Raw genomic sequence first — 18,019 nt, 5'->3', positions numbered from 1 at the left:
GATCTTTTTAAAGTCTACTATTCTTTTATAATTATCTAATTTATCCTTAGAGGTAATAAATAGGCTAGTTTAAATAATTTCTTAGTAGATTTTATAGTAGTCTATGCAACGGTTCAATCAATCTGATATTGCTATCTAATTGGCAACACAAGCGAAGATACAAAAGTGAAGAAGAAAAGGAAAAGGTGCGAACGGCTCCGATCTGCCTGCTTCGTTGATAAAGGCCTCCTGCAAGACATCGACCTTTCCCGATCGGGTAGGGTCTCCGGCAGGTGTCAGCTTCTTTGATGCAGGCAGTCGGTTGATGCCGAACGGCCGTTTGATACGGGCCGTTGAGAAAGACATGCAGCTCAGACATGCAGCGATCGTTCGACCGGTCCGATCAAGCTCCCGATCAACCGCTCGTGACCGTCACAATATCTTGCTACAATCCGCATTGACGTTCTTGTTCTAAGAGCGGAACTGGGCCAGTGTGATACCTACGGCCTGATTAATGGTGTAGCAACTATCACCGTCCTTAATCAGATGGAACTTTTTGCAGTTGCTCACTATACTAGGCATCTGCGGCTGTGGCCCCGTAGGTGTGAGCGTGGGCATGGGCACCGATGTTATGGCGCCTGGGACGTGAACGTAGACGTAGTAGTCTAGCCAGAGGTTGCTGCACTCTAAAATGGCATGTTAGATTGAGATCTGCGTTATAGTAAAGGGGACCAAGGACTATATACCAGCGTTGATGGAGGGGTTCCACGTTGTAAATTGGGCCGCACTGACGCCGTACTTAACCTCGATCGTATAGCAACTATCACTAGACACAACAAGATGGAACTTATCACAGTCCTTTACGAGACCTGGCTGGGTCGGGGAATGAGGGTCAGCCGACGTCGTGGTTGGCATTTTCTGGGTAGTGGTAGTGGTCTTGGTTGGAGTCGTAGTGGGCTTAGTGGCGGCCTGAGAGGTGGCCTTGGAAGTGGTGGTCTTCGAGGTGGTCGTCGTGCCAGGAGTATCTGGCGAGATAGTGCCAACCACACAGTAGCTCTGACCAGCAACTAGATTGGGGCAGTTGACACCAGGATTCAAAGACTTAAACATGTCAACAGTAAGACCCCATCGACCTGATAAGTCTTCACATGTATCTCCGGGGTCACAGGGCGTAGAGAAACTACAGACAATGCCACGGGTATAGAGCACTCTGGCGAAAAGCAGCTCTGGGAGCAGGGCCAGGACAATGAAGGAAACGAGATGCATCTTTTATGGATTTTGCTACGTTTCAGGAGTGGAATGCAAAGGAAAAAGAAACTGCTGGTCTCAAGTGTATCTCAGTCCTAGTAGTATAGATATATATATACAAGCTCGAGGCCATGTTTTAGTCTTTTAGACCGTTGTCACCCTAGTATAACTAGTGCAGCTCTGCTTTAAGACAAGGCGAATCATCTCGATGTAACTCTCCACGGAGTACCAACAGCATTCTTGAGTCCACGATACTATTACCTTATATCTACTTGATATATAGTAAGTCGAGGTAGAAATAATTTACTATAGTAGTACGCACATAGAGTTTGGGTCTGGCTGGAGCGCCAAGGCGGCTGACTGGGTCTGCTAAGATCCTTGCCTACTTTAACCTATTAAGTACTATATAACTACTTTACCTTTTTTTTCTTTTTATCTTTATTATTTAGTTACTCTTTACTTTTTATTCTTTTATCTTTTATTCTTTATCTAATATTTTATTTTTTATCCTATCTTCCTCCTTTACTAAAATTAATACCTTAATAAATAACTAAAATTAGTACTATATTTAGTAATTAAATTAAGCTATTAAGTCTTTATAAAATTAATATATTTAAAGAATTTAGTACTAGCTAAATATATATCTCTATAAATATTAGCTATATAGAAAATATATTTAATTAACTAAATATTTAAAGATTTATTAATTTAAAAAATACTTAAAATATTTTTAAGAAAGAAATAGAGTAAACTTAATATAATATTTTTTATTTTCTTTTATTAGTTCCTTTAAAGTATCTAAAGGCCTCTATAATACTTAAATAGGGACCTTTATATCTTATAAACTAAAGTAATTAATTTAAAGTTTTATTTCTTTATATAAAAGAAAAATAAAATAGTTTAATACTTTTAACTAAAAAGTATTAGCTTTTTTTTTCTAGATTTTTTTTTAGAAAAAATAGAAAGTTTAGCTTTTATATTATTTTTATTTATTTTACTACTATACTTTTTAGAAATATATCTTTTTAAATACTACTAAGTTAGACTCTAAAAGTCTAAAATAGTATATATATATAAAGAATATTATTTAGTAGTTTTTAAAAGATTTCATAAAAAATTTTATAATTTAATAATACTTTATAAAAACTACTACTAAAATATACTCTTTAAAGAGGAAAAGCTATATACTTTAATTAAAGAATTATTATTAAAGACTTAAACTTAAAAAGAAGATAAAATATTTAGAATCTTTAATAAATAACTACTAACTAGTACTAGAGCTAATATTCTAAATCTAGAAATTATTTTAATTTCTAAATTCTTTAGAATTAGAATTAGAAGTAGAAAAGGACTTTAAAGCTCTAAAAGTTTTAAAAAAATAAAAAAAGTAATTCTAAAGACTTATTAAATATAAATATAAAGAGATAGAGATATCTAAAACCTCTATTTAACTCCTAGAGAAAAGGATTTCTAGATTAAAGAATAAAGAGTCTAATATATAAAATCCTAATTTAAAAGAATTAGAGATAAAAAGGGAAAATAGGGCTAAAACTTATACTTTTATACTTAATAGTATAATTATTTCTACTTAAGTACCTTTTACCTTTAGGGGTAATAAAATACTAGGATAAACTAGATCTATAGCTTTTAAATAAAATAAAGAAAAGATAAAGCCTAAAGAATTTAAAAAGTTTTTTATTTTAAAGGCTTTAGAAATTAGTTTCAAAGGCCTAAAAGAACTAAAAATCTAGAACTAGATTAATTAAATCTTTAAATAAATTAAAAAGATCTTAAAATCAATTCTAGTATTAATAGCTAAATTCTATAAAAGAATAGATATTCTTTTAATTATGATATCTAACTTTTTAATTAACTACCTATTAGAATAATAAATACTATAGAAAAGGATAGTAATATTTTACTACTTTAAACTAGAAAAAGAGCTAAAAGTAAAAAAGGTAAAAAAATCGTACTATATAGTGGTTTATAGAATTTAAATACTACTCTTTAAAAATAAATAAGATCTAAAAAACTTAAAAGAAGAAATAAAAACCTTTAATAAAGACCTAAAGGATCTATAAACTAGAGAACTAGCCTAACTATTTATCTCTAAGTAATAAAAAACTAGATATAAGGGCTCTATTCTTCTTTTCTTAAAATAAAGAATAAAACTAACCTCTATTTTAATAGTAGGGAACTAGTATACTATAGAAAAATATAAAATAAATAAAACTAAGTCCATTTAAGATAGAGTATATCTATAATTAAACTAAGGACGGGTACGAGTTTGATAATCGAACTAAACTAATCTAAACCTAATTAGGTTGCTATCGATTGGGTATTTATCTAATTTAAATAAGTTAAATTAAATTAAGTATTCTTTATATATCTAATTAGGTATTAAAATATTAATTATTAAGTTAAAATCTAATTAATAACTAAGAATTAAGATTTAAATTACTCTATTTAGTTAGTAAAATATCTATAAATAGAAAAAATTCTAAAAATAAATTAATCTAACTAAACTAGGAATTAAATAAGAAGATTAATATAATTAACTTATATCTAGTTAATATTTAACTTATTTAATACCTAAACTCATGGGTATAAAATAATATAGATACTCACCAAGTTTAAATAGAATAGACCAAAAACTCGATCCAAATAATAAATTGATTTATCCTTAGTCTATCTATAATATTAAAAATAATAGTAATTTAGCTATTTAGTTAATAAATATTTATACTTCTTTAAATACACACTATGCGCTAAAGGGTATAAAACTAAAATTTATATTTATACTATCTATAGTATTATAGAGAGATAATATTTCTATACTAAGTTAAAGTATACTAATTATAAAGAAAGCTACTCTATAAATAGTAAAGAATACCCTTTCTATAAAGAACTAATTACTACTACTAAATTTTATAAAGAAGAAGGCAAAAAAAATAGAATATAGAAGAATAAAATCTTTATCTCTATTTAGTTTAATATAGAGCCCTAAATTAGCTACTTTAAAAAAAAACAATTTTTTTAATATATAGAGATCTAAATTCTACTATCTCCCCTTAAAGTAGAATTACTAGAATTTTAGATAAATAAATTATACCTAATCTTTATTTAATATCTCTATTTTAAAATTTATCTTTCTATAAAATAATATAGTTAGAAAAGATATATTAATATATATCTATCTAGATATAGCCTTTAATAAAAAAATAGATTTTATTCTATTTTAAAAACTATATATTAGCTTAAATAACTAATATATAATAATATACTCCTTTTACTATTATCTTTTACTATTAGATTAGACTAGAGACGAATCGATTTGGGCCAGGTTTTTGATCTATTTTACTTCAATTTGGTAGGTATTTATATTATTTTATACCCGCGAGTTTAAATATTAAATAAACTAGGTATTGACTAGATATAAGTTAATTATATTAATCTTCTTATTTAATTTCTAATTTAGTTAGATTAGTCTATTTTTAGAATTTTTTTCTATTTATAGATATTTTACTAACTAATTAGGGTAATTTAAAGCTTAATTCTCTATTAATAATTATATTTTGGCTTAATAATTAATATTTTAATATCTAACTAGATATCTAGGGGATATCTAACCCAACCCGACTTATTTAAATTAGATAAATACCTGACTAGTAGTAACTCGGTTAGGTTTGGGTCGGTTTGATTTGATTATCAAACTCATACCTGTCCCTAGTTTATATTAGATAGAAAATATAGATCTAGAATAGTAATATTTAGTTAGAAAAACTTAAGATTTTAAGTAAATTTTAGATTAGATATAAAGAATATCTCTAATTTATTAATTATAAATATAATAGACTCTAAGAAATAATTAAAAACTATTTAATTAATAAATATTTGTAATAAATTTCTATTAGAGAGTAATAGTAGAAAAAAAACTATAGAGAGGAAACTAATAGAAATTATATCTTCTAAAAATTATATAATAGATAGAGATATAAATATATATTATTCTCTATAAAATTTAAATATCTCTATTTTACTAAAGGCTAATATTTTAGTATTCTAGCTAGAAAAGAATAATATAAAGCTTATAAATAAGTTAAATAAATCTATTTATCTAAAGGTAATAGAGAATCTATCTATTATAGATTTATCTAGTTTATTAAAAGTACTTCTTAAGAAACTATTTAATTAATAAATAAAAGACTTTCTAAAATTAGACTTAGATTATAAAGTTATCTATTTTAGTATAAAGATAGATTAATCTAGCTTAATAGAAAGCTTTATATATTTTAACTAGTTAAATCTATAAAAAGTAGACTAGAAAAAAGTTTTAGAAATATTAAAATTAAATCTAAAGAAAGATATCTTTATATCTAAACTAAAAAGAGATAAAAATATTTACTTTAATATAAAGCTAGAAAATAAGGCTAAATAATTAAAAAGTTTAATTATTAAGACTATAAAAGATACTATTTTTAAAATAAGAATATTAGAGTATTTAAAACTTTAATAGATAGAAAAACTAAAGAATCTCTAAAAGATAATAAAAAAAGAAGATATAAAGTATAAAAAAGGCTTAATCTTCTTAAACTAATATAAAAAGACTAGAAATATCTACTTTAGAGAAATTAAAAATATTAAATAGAAATATTAAAATATATTTCTAAAAAGTATAAAAAGAAAAAAGATATTTTAAGCCTTTAACTATACTAAAAAAAGGAGATTAAAAAAACTTTCTATCTTTAACTATAAGAATAAAGATAACTAAGATATTAAAACTATCTTCTTTAAAAATAAATATAAAATTTTTATAAAAATCTTTTTTAAAAAACTACTTAGCTTTAATAGCTTTAACTATTCAAACTATTAAGAAAAAAAATAAGAATAGCTTTTATTAATTAAAAAAGAATTTAAAGATATAATTTTTACTAGTTTATTAAAAAAGGCCCTAGATTTAGATAAAATATCCTTTCTAATAATTTAAAAGATTTTCCCTCTATCAAAAGAAAGGTTTTTTACCCTCTATAGAGTACTTTTAAAAAATAGATACTATCTAAAGTATTAAAAGTAAGTAATAAAGATAATAATCTTAAAGTCTAATAAAGACTACTATTTTAAAATTCTATAGAGTTATCTATTTTTTAAATTATTTAGAAAAAATACTTAAGAAGATTATTACTATTAAATTAAACTACTTAGCTTTTTTTAATAATAAACTATTCTATTTTAATTAGCTAGAGGAGAGAAAATAATTCTCTATTATAAATATTACTATAAGCCTAATTTATAATATTTAACTAGCTAAAAAAGAAAAATTAATAATATTAGCTTTTTTTATTAATATTAAAAATATATTTAACTATATTTCTTTAAATTAATTAATAAAAGTTTAAAGACTAAGTTTACTAAAATTTCTAATTCTTTAAATATCTTTTTTTATAACTAAAAAAACTATTTAATTAGTTTTTAATAAAGAAATTTAAAGAAAAAGAAATATAAAAATAGAAATATTATAAAACTTTTTTATATTCTCTATTCTTTTTATAATCTATATCTTTAAGCTTTTTAATAATTATAAAAAGCTTAAAGATATTAGATTATTAAACTATATTAATAATATAGACCTTATTACTAGCTTTAGAATAAAGCTAGAAAACTTTAAAAAGTTTAAAAAAATATTAAAGATTATTTTAGAAAGATAAAAAGAACTTCTTATCTAAATAGATATTAATAAAACTAAATTTATTTACTTCTATAGAAATATAGATAAGGAATAAAACTTAATTTCTATTAAAATAAAAGATAAAGAACTTCTTTTAAAATCTAAAAAGCTAATAAGATAGTTAGGGGTTTTCTTTCTTTAATAATAATATTATTTTTAAAAAATATATAAAAATAAAACTATTAGTAGCTAAAGATCCTTAATTAAATATTTAAACTATCTAATATTAAAAAAGGGCTATTTTTTTAAGCTATTATATAATTTTATATAGCTTATATTACTTTTATAGAAGACTATAGAGTCTCTATCTAATAGAAAAGCTAAAAGAGTTTACTAAAGAAATATTAATCTCTTTAAAATAAAATACTATATAAAATTCTAGTTATCTTTAAAACTTTATCTATTTATATTATAGAAATAAAGGCCTTTATTTAACTAAATAAAGTTAAACTAAGTAAAATATACTACAATTATATTTTAAAAATAATTAAACTATAAAATAACTATCCTTTAGACTTTTAGAGTTAGAGTATTAAAATTCTTTCTACTAAAATATAATATAGAAATAGATTTAAATTAAAAGAAATTCTATAACTAGCTAGAAAAAGACTATTTAAAAAGAAAAAAAGAAAGCTAAAATCTTTTTAACTATTTAAGATAATCTTTAAAATAGCTAATCTTCTAATTATTAAAGCAAAATAAGACTATTTAGTAAAAATAGATAAATCTAGGTATAGCTCTAAAAAATATATTTATAGATCTTCTTAAATTTACCTAAATTACATGATTAGTTAATATCCTAGCCCCCTAATTAGTTAGTATCCTCGCCCTATAATTAGCTTTATAGGATTATATATCTAGCGTCTTGGCGGCTCCTATTTAGGCCTCTATCTAGGCCCTAATTTAGTAAATAGGCCTAATATCTAGTATTAAATAGACCTAATATCCAGTATTAAATAGGCCTAATATCTAGTATTAAATAAAGCCGATATCCAGTATTAAATAGGCCTAATATCCAGTATTAAATGGGCCTAATATCTAGTATTAAATAAGGCCGATATCTAGTATTAAATAGGGCCAATATCTAGTATTAAACGGGCCTAATATCTAGTATTAAATAGGTCTAATATTTAGTATTAAATAGGGCTAATATTAAATAACTAAGTAAATACCTAAGTAAATACCTAGCAAATACTTAATTAAGTACCTAACCAAGTATTAAACTAAATATTAAATAACGCTAATATCTAGTATTAAATAAGCTTAATATCTAGTATTAAATAGGCCCAATATTAAATACCTAAGTAAATACCCAAATAAATACCTAAGTAAACACCTAATTAAGTATCTAATCGAGCATTAAACTAAATATTAAATAAAGCCAATATCTAGTATTAAATAGGGCCAATATCTAGTATTAAATAAGGCTAATATCAAATACCTAACTAAGTACTAAACTAAGCACCTAACCAAGTATTAAACCAAGCCTAACATAGGGGTAGAGAAGGTATCTAGGGATAGCATCCAGTCAGGCCCAATATCATACTAGATATCAGTATCAAATTAGCCTGATATCTAGTATGATATCTATCACCCAGGGGGCCCGATATCAGGCTAGATATCAGTATCAAATTGGCCTGATATCCAGCATGATATCCAACACCCAACGGGCCCAATATCATGTAGGATATCCAGCACCCAGGGGCCCCGATATCATATTGGATATCCAACACCCAACGGGCCCAATATCATATAGAATATCCGTCATCCAGGGGGCCCAATATCATGTTGGATATCAGCATCCAATTGGCCTGATATCAAGCCTGATATCCAGCATGATATCCATCACCCGCCGGGCCCGATATCATGTTGGATATCCATCACCCACCTGGCCCGATATCATATTGGATATCAGCATCAAATTGGCCTGATATTAAACCTGATATCCAACACCCAACGGGCCCAATATAATGTAGGATATCCATCACCCAGGGGGCCCAATATCATGTAGCATATCCATCACCCACCTGGCCCGATATCAGGCTGGATATCAGCATCCAATTGGCCTGATATTGAACCTGATATCCAGCACCCAGGGGCCCCAATATCAGGCTGGATATCCAACACCCAACGGGCCCAATATCATGCTGGATATCAGTATCAAATTGGCCTAATATCGAGCCTGATATTCAACACCCGCCGGGCCCAACATCAAGCCTAATATTAACCATCGCTTCGGCCACTATAAAGAGCCAGCTCTCTATGGGAGAAAGCTCTTGCTTTTGACCTCACCTAGTATTTATATTTAATAAGTCTTTAAAATTATTCTTTTTATTTTTTTAGAACTTCTAGAGCTTTAGAATCTTTTTCTACTCCTAATTCTGATTCTAAGAGATTTAGAATAGTTTTTAGATTTAGAGTACTAACTCTGATACTAGTTAGTAGTTATTTATTAAGAATTCTAAATATCTTATCCCCTTTTTAAGTTTAAGTCTTTAGTAGTAATTCTTTAATTATTTATTTTTTTAAGTTTAGAACTAGGATTATCTTTCTATTTACTATAGATTTTTAAGTTTCTAGAGTAATAAAAGAATTATTTATCTTTATAGCTAAGGAGCTTTTTTTTTTAGTTTTTTTTACTTAAAAATATTACTATTTTATAAAGGTAGAAAAGGGGGAAAGGAGGAGTTATAAAGACTAGATATATCTTTTTAAATTAAAATATATAGTTTTTCCTTTTTAGAGAGTATATTTTAGTAGTAGTTTTTTAAAAAATATTATTAAACTATAAAGTTTTTTATAAAGAAACTTAATAGTTTAATTTAATTACTAAGTATAGTACTAATTTTAATTATTTATTAAGATATTAATTTTAGTAAAAGAAGGAGACGGGATAAAAGATAAGCTATTAAATAAAGAATAGAAGATAAAAAAAATAGAAAGTAGAGGATAATTAAATAATAAAGATAAGAAAAAAAAGGAGGTAAAGTAATTATATAGTACTTAGTAAAGAATACTAAAATTAAAATAAAAATCTTTATAATAGAATACTAATTTCTAAGTAATATTTCTTACTAAGTAGAAGAGTTAAAGAGGTAAAAGTTAGTAAGAATAAAGAGCTTAGAGGTTATTAAGAGCTATAATTTAACTCACTTTTGATCTTGTTTGATCAGAAATTTGCTATATACACCTATTATAGTAGTTATAGTCTAAAAGATTAAAGCTTAGCTAATTTAGCCTAAAGAGTTTTAAATTCTTTCTCTTTTCTTAAGTAGTTAATAGTATAGATTAAATCTATAATCTACTAATTAATAATATTATTTTTATCTAGTTCTACTATTATAACTATTTATATAGATAGGGCTAATAAGCTTAATAATTATCTTAAAGGTTTATTTAAAACTATATATTCTACTATATATTTATTCTAGATATTATTTTTAATAATTTAAATAAGATATTAAAAAAGTAACTATAATTAGCTAATAGATTTCCCCTTTATAAATTAAACTAATAGTTTATTTTTAAATAGCTAAATCTAATATTTTATTAGTTTTATTAGATAGAATAGTAATATTACTTAGAGGTTTAATAATAGAAGATAGTGTTAAAGTTTATTCTCTTTTCTAAATACTATAAACTAATATTAATTAATTATAAATTCTTAATACTATTTTTAATAGCTAAAGGAGTACTCTCTTTTAATAGAGTAATTAAAACTATAAGGCTATAAGACTTAAAGATACTATAACTTTATAGTAGAGGTTAGGAATTAATTAATATCTTTTATCTATATTTAATAATTATTAGTTTCTCTTTAGTACTAAATATTATAATAGAGAATACTAAATAGTAGAGAATATATTTAGTCTAATTTAGAACTAACTATCTACTTATTTAGTAAGAAGATAAAGTACTAGGCCCTATATTTTATTATTATATACTTTTTAAATAGATTCTAAAATTCTTTATAATATAGTAATATTAATACTTAGAGCGAAGTTATAATTAATAATTTAAAAATACTATTACTTTACTATTTAAATTTCTTTAGCTTAGATAGAATCTCCTTTATCTCCTTTTTATATTTAATATAAAATATCTATATAATACTAAGAAGAAATTAACTATTAGAGTTTATCTTTTTAATAATATTTTTACTTATTTATAGCGCTAGTTAAATATTTATATTAAATAAGTTGCTATTATATAGATTAACTATCTATAGGTATATTTATAAATATTATTAGTAAAATTATATTTTGATATTTATTTAATTTATAGATATTTATAAATCTTTAAGTTTAGTATTATAACTATTATACTATCTATCTATATTTTATTATTTTATATAACTAGTATTTATTACTTAAGTATTACTAGTAGAGCCGTCTATTAATATTAACTATTTACCAACTTAATTTTAGGTATTTTTTATTTCTAATCCTTTAGCTAAATAAGGTAGTATTTAAATATATTACTTAATAATAATTAACTTCTAATAAGTTATTTAAATCTAATAATTATAAAATTTTAAAAACTATTAGAAGTTAGTTTATTTTAGCTAATACTTTCTTCGCTATCTCTTTCTATATTATAATTAGAGTCTATAGCTTCTATATTAGCTTAGGTATTTTAATTTAGTTAATTTCTATTCTAAGTAAATAGTCTTTATTATTTATTATTTTTTAATATATTACTAATCGTAATATTTATATATAGTATTAAATAAAGTTATATTAATAATATATTTTGGTTAAATTTTAAAATTATATACCTTTAAATCTAATTTAAATTATTTTTATAGTTTAATAATATAGATATAATTATAACTTCTATTTTAGCTAATAGATTAAACTAAAATAAGTTACTTTATATTAATTACTAATATTTTAAAATATATCTATTATATCATCTTATTAACTCTATTTTATTTTATAACTAGGAGGATATTTTTATTTAATTATTCTTTACTATCTTTTAGCACCTTTTTCTTTACTATATTAGAGAATAATTCTAATAAATATTAAAATATACTAATAATCCCTATCATGCTTAATAAGGGGATACTTATAAAGCTATTTATATATATTTATTTAACTAAATACTTATATATTAAGGAAAGGTTAATATTTTTTATTTATCTTAATTTTATATTTATTTAATATTTAAGACATAAATTATATTTTATTAGACTTTAAATTTAGAAAGGGGTCTAGAGCTAAGAAAAAAAACTTAAAGAAGAAGAAATCTAGTAAATAGGAGAAATTTAACTCTTATATTTATATTATATTTTAAAGTTATATACCTACTAGTAAACTAAGGATGAGTCGATTCAAGCCGGGTTTTTGATCTATCCCACCTTAACTTAATAGATATTTATATTATTCTATACCCATGAGTTTAGATATTAAATAAGTTAGATATTAACTAAGTATAAGTCGATTATATTAATCTATTTATTTAGTTCCTAATTTAGTAAGATTAACCTATTTTTAAAACTTCTATTAACTAAATCGGGTAATTTAAAGTTTAATTCTTAATTAATAATTAGATTTTGGTTTAGTAATCATTATTTTAATATCTAGTTAGGTATCTAAAGAATACCTAAATTATTAAAATAATTTTAAATTAAATAAATACCTAACTAGTAGTAACTTAATTAGGTTCGAGTTAATTTAATTCGATTATTAAACTTATACTTATCCTTAGTCTATCTATTAGTGATCTAATAATTATTTATTTTTATAGTAAAGTTATAGGAACTTACTATTATATTTAATAATACTATAAAGATATAAGGCTCTTTATCTTTTAAAGCTATTAGTTCTCTCTTTAATCTATATAATATCCTTTATATAATAGAGATTCTTATTTATTTTATATATTTTACTATATATCTTTTAATAAATTAGCCTCTATTATTAATATATTTTATTCTTTAAAAGATTAATATATTATTATATTTATATTTATACTTAATAATATATATCATATAATATTAAAAATTATATAATTATTTATTTTTCACTTATATATAGCGTATAACTTTAAACTATAATATTTAGTTAGTATATAAAGTTTATATATATTAAGCCTATAAAAAAGAAGTTTACTTTAACTTAATAGGTATCTACTATAGGCATGGGCTAAATCTATAGTTAAATAGACCACTTACTATCTAAATAGATATACTTATTAAATTAAGGATAGATACAAGTTTTTTATCTAAACTAAACTAAACTGAACCTAACTAGGTTACTAAACTGGGGACAGGTACAAGTTTTTTACTCAAACTGAATTAAACTGAACTTAACTGATATTGACGGCCAAACGTAGCTTAATTTAACTAACTAGAAAGTGCTAAATAGTAAAGATAAAACTTATAGGGAAGAAAGAGAAAGATAGAGGGAGTATAATATAGCTTTTTAAGATAAATTAGAAAGCTAATAATGGCTTATATTAGGCGCGCGTTCTCTAAGCTATTAGTATAAGGGTTATATATATTAAGGTCCTATAAGTATCTAGGGATAATATCCTTTAAGACCCCTTTCTCTTTTAAAGATAGTATAGAGGTATATATAGACCTAAAATATTAATAGAGTCTAACCCTTTATATTATATCCCTCTTTCTTCTACTATCTACTTAAAGAATTCTAGCGTAGCTATATCCTATAATATAGATACTAATTCCTATATTAGCTTATCCTATCTGGTCTATTTTACTAGGAGTTAGTAATATTCTCTCTAAAGTCTTTCCTTTATAATCTTATTAATTTTAAACTTCTTAGGCTCACCGTCTTTGCCTACTATCCTTAGGGGCTACTAGATTAGGGTATTCTATAAGGGTAGTAGATTAAAGACTACTATGCGCAATAGATTAATATAGAATATATTATATATAATCCTTAAAGTATTTAAGTAGTATATATAACTTCCTATCTTCTCTAGAATTTTAAAATTTCTATTCTTTATATTAAGTTTCTTAGAGAGTCTATCTATTTTAATATTCTATATATCTAACTAAATATAGTCTCCTTTCTAGTATTATAGGCTAGGATCCCTTAATCTATTTATAAAGTCCTACTATTTCTATTAAATTACTATTATAGTTAACTATATTTATTTACTAGCTAATTTTAGCTTATAAAGAATAGTGTCCACTTACTAAGTTAAACTCCTAAGATTTATAGGCCCTTCTATTAAATCCTCTAGAAAGTCTACTAGTTATAGATAGTAACTATACTTTAGGAAGAATAGTAATACTCTAGTAGCTATTATATTCTAATTATTAATTACTAATTCTACTAATAGTAACTAGCTTAACTAGTTACTTTAGAGGTAGTTTATATACTTTTAGAGATATACTTCTACTATTTAGTTTATTCTTTCTATAGAGCTATCTATCTTAAGGTATTAGGTAGTTAATAGCCTCCTTTTTATCCCTAGTACCTAATAAATCTTTATTTAGAGTACTCCTATAAACTATATATTTTAATCTAATACTATTACTTATAGTAGTCTATACCTTCTATATATTATACTAATAAAGATTTATACTATAGTATTAGTATCTATTTTCTTATAGGGTTCTAGAATCACTCCTTTCCCTAGTTAGTCTATTATTAGTAGTAGATTTATATAACCTTAACTAGGTAGAATGTTTATAATAATATTTATTAAGAGCTTACTCTAAATTCTATCTAGAACTAGTAAGGGTTTTAGTAGGTTTTATCTTTTATTCTTCTAAGAGTTTAAGGCTCTATATATAGAATAATTTTATAAAAATTAAATGATATCTCTTATATAATTTAGCTAATAGAACTATCTATCTACTAACGCGGTTATAACCTCTCTCCTAGAATATTTACCTAATACTAAGTTATAGGTATTCTATATTATCTTAGTCTATAATAGTTTACTATTAGGTATCTATTTCCTCTCTTTCTATTATAGCTTACTATTAAGGGATAGGGTATATTCTACTATAAATACTTTCACTTCTAGGTATATTAGGAATCTTAGCCTACCTTTATTAATAGTTTATTTTAGCTCATGGAGTATCTAGTTATTTTTTTATATATTCTTTTAAATATCTTATAGTTTTAAAGTTTCTAGAGTCTATTTAGGGACATTATTTCTAGATATATTCTACTAATTACCCCTTAGAGAGATAAAGGCTAGTTATATAGTATATAGTTTATCCTTATTTAAACCCTTAACTAGTAGTAGATCCTTTCCTATCTATATCTCTTTTAAAAGTTTTACTTCTCTATAGGTGAGCCTAGTATTCTTAGTATTATATAGTATATCTTATTCCCTTTTTAAAAGTATATCTACTAGGGTATTAAGTATTCCTAACTAATAGATTATCTTAAAATTATATTAGCTTAAGAGCTCTACTTATTTTATCTACTATTCTAATAGCTATCTAATTAATATAAAGTATTCTAGGTTCTTATAGTCTATTAAGATTTTAAAAAAGTCTACTACTAAGAGCTTAGCTTTTTATTCTTTTAGGTATCTTACTATAGCAAAGAGTTCCTTATTATAAATCTTATAGTTATATTCTATTAGAGAGTTCTATTTTAAAAAGAAGGCGTAGGGGTATAGTACTTTATTATTAATATATTATATTAAAATACCCTCTATAATATATCTAGAAGAATCTATCTTTAGTATTATTTCTTTCTTTAGGTTAAACTATAATAGAGTAGACTCTATTAGAAACTTTTTTTTAAGCTCGCGGAAGGCCTTATCTACCTTTTCTAATTATCAGAACTCTATACCCTTCTTAATTAAGTTTATTAATAGAGAGATAATTTATAAGAAATCCTTAATAAACCTCCTATAGAAGTTTATAAAGTCTAGAAATCTCTATAATCCTTTTATAGAGGTAGAAGCCTACTAGTTCTAAATAGTACTAACCTTTATTAGGTCTATCTTAACACCTTTAGTTATATTAATAATAAAGCTAAGGTACTTAGTTAAAGTAACCTTAAACTTACTCTTATTAATATTAATAGGTAGGCCTACCTTTTTAAGCTTTTAGAGTACCTTTTATATATATTCTTAATACTTTTATAGCGGGCCATTAGTAAAGATTAGAATATTATTAATATAGACTAATATAAACTTATCTAGAAACTCTTATAATACCTAATTAATATATTATTAAAAAGTACTAAGAGTATTAGCTAGGCTAAAAGGGGTAACTAGCTATTTATAGAGGCCGTAGTATATTCTAAATACTATTATCTATTCTACCTTTTCTACTATTTTAATTTAGTAGAAGGCTATAATAATATCTAGTTTTATAAACTATTTACTTTTAATATTTATTATAAAGTCTTATTAGTTAGAGGGAATAGGTATCTATCTTTTTATATAATTTTATTTAAGCTATAGTAGTTAATATAAAACCTTAATTCTCCGTCTAGCTTTTTAGTAAATAGTATTAGCGCTACTACTAGAGAGTTACTTATTTAAATAAAGCTTTTATTTAAAAGTTCTATAAGTATCTTTTATAGTACTAGTAGTTCTTCTCTTAATATATTATATAGTAGGCCCTAGGGGACCTATAGCTTCTTTCTATTTCTATCTATATCTAGTAGTTTAATATTATAATTGGTACCCTATTTTTAAAGTAGTAATACCTCCGCTTTAATTAAGTTAAATATATCTAGATAGTTATAGTATTATAGAGGGAGCTTTCCTTTAAGGTCTATCTTCTACTTAGTACATAGTACTTTCTTTATATCTACTATATTAGCTATAAAGACTTTAATAGAGCTTATCTAGAGATAATATCTCTAAATAGCCTTTAGCCTCCTATTCTTATAATATAACTAGTTAAAGCTTACTATAGAGATCTTCTTTATATCTATTCTCCCTTTACTATCTCCTATATTAATCTAAATACCTAAGTTCTTAAATATAAGGGTATTTATCCATTTCTCTAATATAGTATTCTAATCTACTAACTATCCTCTTTTTAGTATTATATTATGGTGCACTATATATAGAATAATATATATAAATACTTATTCTTAGAAGTTACTAGTAATATCTAATATTATATACCCTATTTTTTTTATAAATTTACCTATTATTCTATTAACCTCTATAAGCTCCTAGGGAGTAATTAGTAGATACTTAATATAATATTTTCTAATAAAGTCGGATAATATTACTCTATAAGCTCTATAGCCTATATCTATTATAGTTTTAACTATAGCGGTTTAATTTACTATAATACTAATAATAATATAAAATAAGTTTATCTTCTCCTTTTTAAACCTTACTAGTCTTATATTATATTTCTAGGGGGCTCCCGCCTATAATTTTTGGTAGGAGCTAGTCTTTTCCTTAATCCCTAGATATATTTTCCTTCTCTAACTCTAGGCCAGTGTCACAAGCTGACGGCGCTCCTTAATTACCTAAACGTGATTAGAGGTTCATATCTATTATAAGATAGAAGGTATAAAAATCTTAGAGAAAGCTTAGGTTAGAAATAAATTATTATAGAAGACGGCTTAATATTAAAATAAAATAGAATACTATAGCGAGACTATCCCTTAGTTCTAAGTATAGCTTTAGTTAGTACCTTAGTTGAATAAAGGCTAAAGGTCCTTATAAGTAGTAAAGATAATATTAATTTATATTAATAGGTAAAGGGGTATTTAATAAATATAGTATAAGATAACTAAAATAGTGCTTTATATTAAGTAGTATAGTAAAACTATAGCTAGTTTAATCGCGAGTATAAGACTTTTAATCCTAAGGTAATAAATATTCTTATATATATAATATATATCTAATAATAGGTTTAATAGTTTTCTACTAAGGGGTTCCTATTATTTCTATTAGTTATTATAATAGTATTAATAGAAAGCTACTAAGCTCGTCCTATTAGTTCTATTATTATTAGTTATATAACTAGTGCCCTTAAGGTCTAATCTATAATCTTTCTATCTAATAAGTATATATTTTAGGGCTACGTTATAGGTAGTCTATAATATTATCCCCTTCTTTTTAATAAGTTATTCTAACGCGCGTATATATAAA

At 24.2% G+C, this 18,019-nt stretch overlaps 1 protein-coding gene across 1 annotated transcript; it reads right to left on the bottom strand.

Moving 5' to 3' along the window:
• Nucleotides 1–450: 450 nt before the first annotated feature.
• Nucleotides 451–1,245, bottom strand: GIQ15_03665 (uncharacterized protein; the record flags this gene model as incomplete). The annotated part of the gene is made up of 3 exons (XM_033551082.1): nt 451–486; nt 550–665; nt 726–1,245. The coding sequence occupies 3 exons, from the start codon at nt 1,243–1,245 to the stop codon at nt 451–453; spliced, it is 672 nt and encodes a 223-aa protein (XP_033408243.1).
• Between the last annotated feature and the right edge of the window lie 16,774 nt (nt 1,246–18,019).

The sequence above is a fragment of the Arthroderma uncinatum genome (genome assembly GCF_011692745.1).
Source record: "Arthroderma uncinatum strain CBS 119779 chromosome Unknown scaffold2, whole genome shotgun sequence".
Classification (NCBI taxonomy): domain Eukaryota; kingdom Fungi; phylum Ascomycota; class Eurotiomycetes; order Onygenales; family Arthrodermataceae; genus Arthroderma; species Arthroderma uncinatum.
Note: the sequence above shows the minus strand (reverse complement) of the source record. Positions and strands in the feature narration are given on the sequence as shown.